Here is a 1,049-nt window from a genome sequence, read left to right on the forward strand (position 1 = left end):
ACAGTAATGACGGTCAATCATAAGCTATATGTAGTGACTCGCAGGCATCTTTGTTATTGACAGCCAAGGCATCTTTGTTATTGACAGCCAAGGCATCTTTGTTATTGACAGCCAAGGCATCTTTGTTATTGACAGCCAAGGCATCTTTGTTATTGACAGCCAAGGCATCTTTGTTATTGACAGCCAAGGCATCTTTGTTATTGACAGCCAAGGCATCTACACAACTAAACTCTACATCCACCGACGGCAGTTCAACCAGTACTACGTCTTCCACTCTAGATGAGACACCAACCACCCGACAAGAACCGTACGAGAACATCGGACGTCATCCCACTTCGCGCATTCTTCACGGTTTAAGCCTAGTAGTTTACTCATCAGCATCATCAACATGCGTATGACCCGACGACGTTTGCGAGATAAAGTATTTAATCAAGCCATCTGTATCAACAAATTCTGTATTTTATCTGGGTACGACGCCAAAGGAGAGAAAGACTCTACTAGTCCACTCGATAACCCTATCGACAACGATTACAAGACTCTTCACGTCTGCCCCGAATAAAAGCGACGAGTCCATTGGTCCGAGGACACTAAACCTGGCCCACCGCATAAAGAACGGTCAAATACAAGAGTTCTAGCGCTTATATTATAAGAGTACCACGATTAGAGAACATCGAAAGTACTGGAATACTTACATACTTGGGAACCACCTTTGCAGTACACAGTCTCCGACACAACTCGTAGGAAACTCGCTATGCGCTAGAAATACCACTGCTAGTCGTCAGACTAAGGCTGTTAAACAGTACCGTCGTACTGCCGTGATGTAAAGTTCATCAAATCAACCACATATAAAACAGTACACGTTCTTCAGGCTGGGACAACCGCCACGGACACGATCAACGTAATACAGCCTATGAAAGGCCAAACTGATGAATTGTCCATTCCGGTCACCACGGCTACTCAACATACCGCAGCCAACGACAAACCAACAGGCACTCTACGATAGTACAGTAAGTAGATATAGGCGCTATGCAGTGACATACAATCGCCCC

At 45.1% G+C, this 1,049-nt stretch overlaps 1 protein-coding gene across 1 annotated transcript; it reads right to left on the bottom strand.

Annotated features, from left to right (window-relative positions):
* Window positions 1–13: 13 nt before the first annotated feature.
* On the bottom strand, window positions 14–319 carry SARC_17050 (hypothetical protein; the record flags this gene model as incomplete). The annotated part of the gene is made up of 1 exon (XM_014288844.1): window positions 14–319. One exon carries the CDS (start codon window positions 317–319, stop codon window positions 14–16), a length of 306 nt encoding a protein of 101 aa, XP_014144319.1.
* Window positions 320–1,049: the final 730 nt, after the last annotated feature.

Source organism: Sphaeroforma arctica, assembly GCF_001186125.1.
Source record: "Sphaeroforma arctica JP610 unplaced genomic scaffold supercont1.9624, whole genome shotgun sequence".
NCBI classification, from domain to species: domain Eukaryota; class Ichthyosporea; order Ichthyophonida; genus Sphaeroforma; species Sphaeroforma arctica.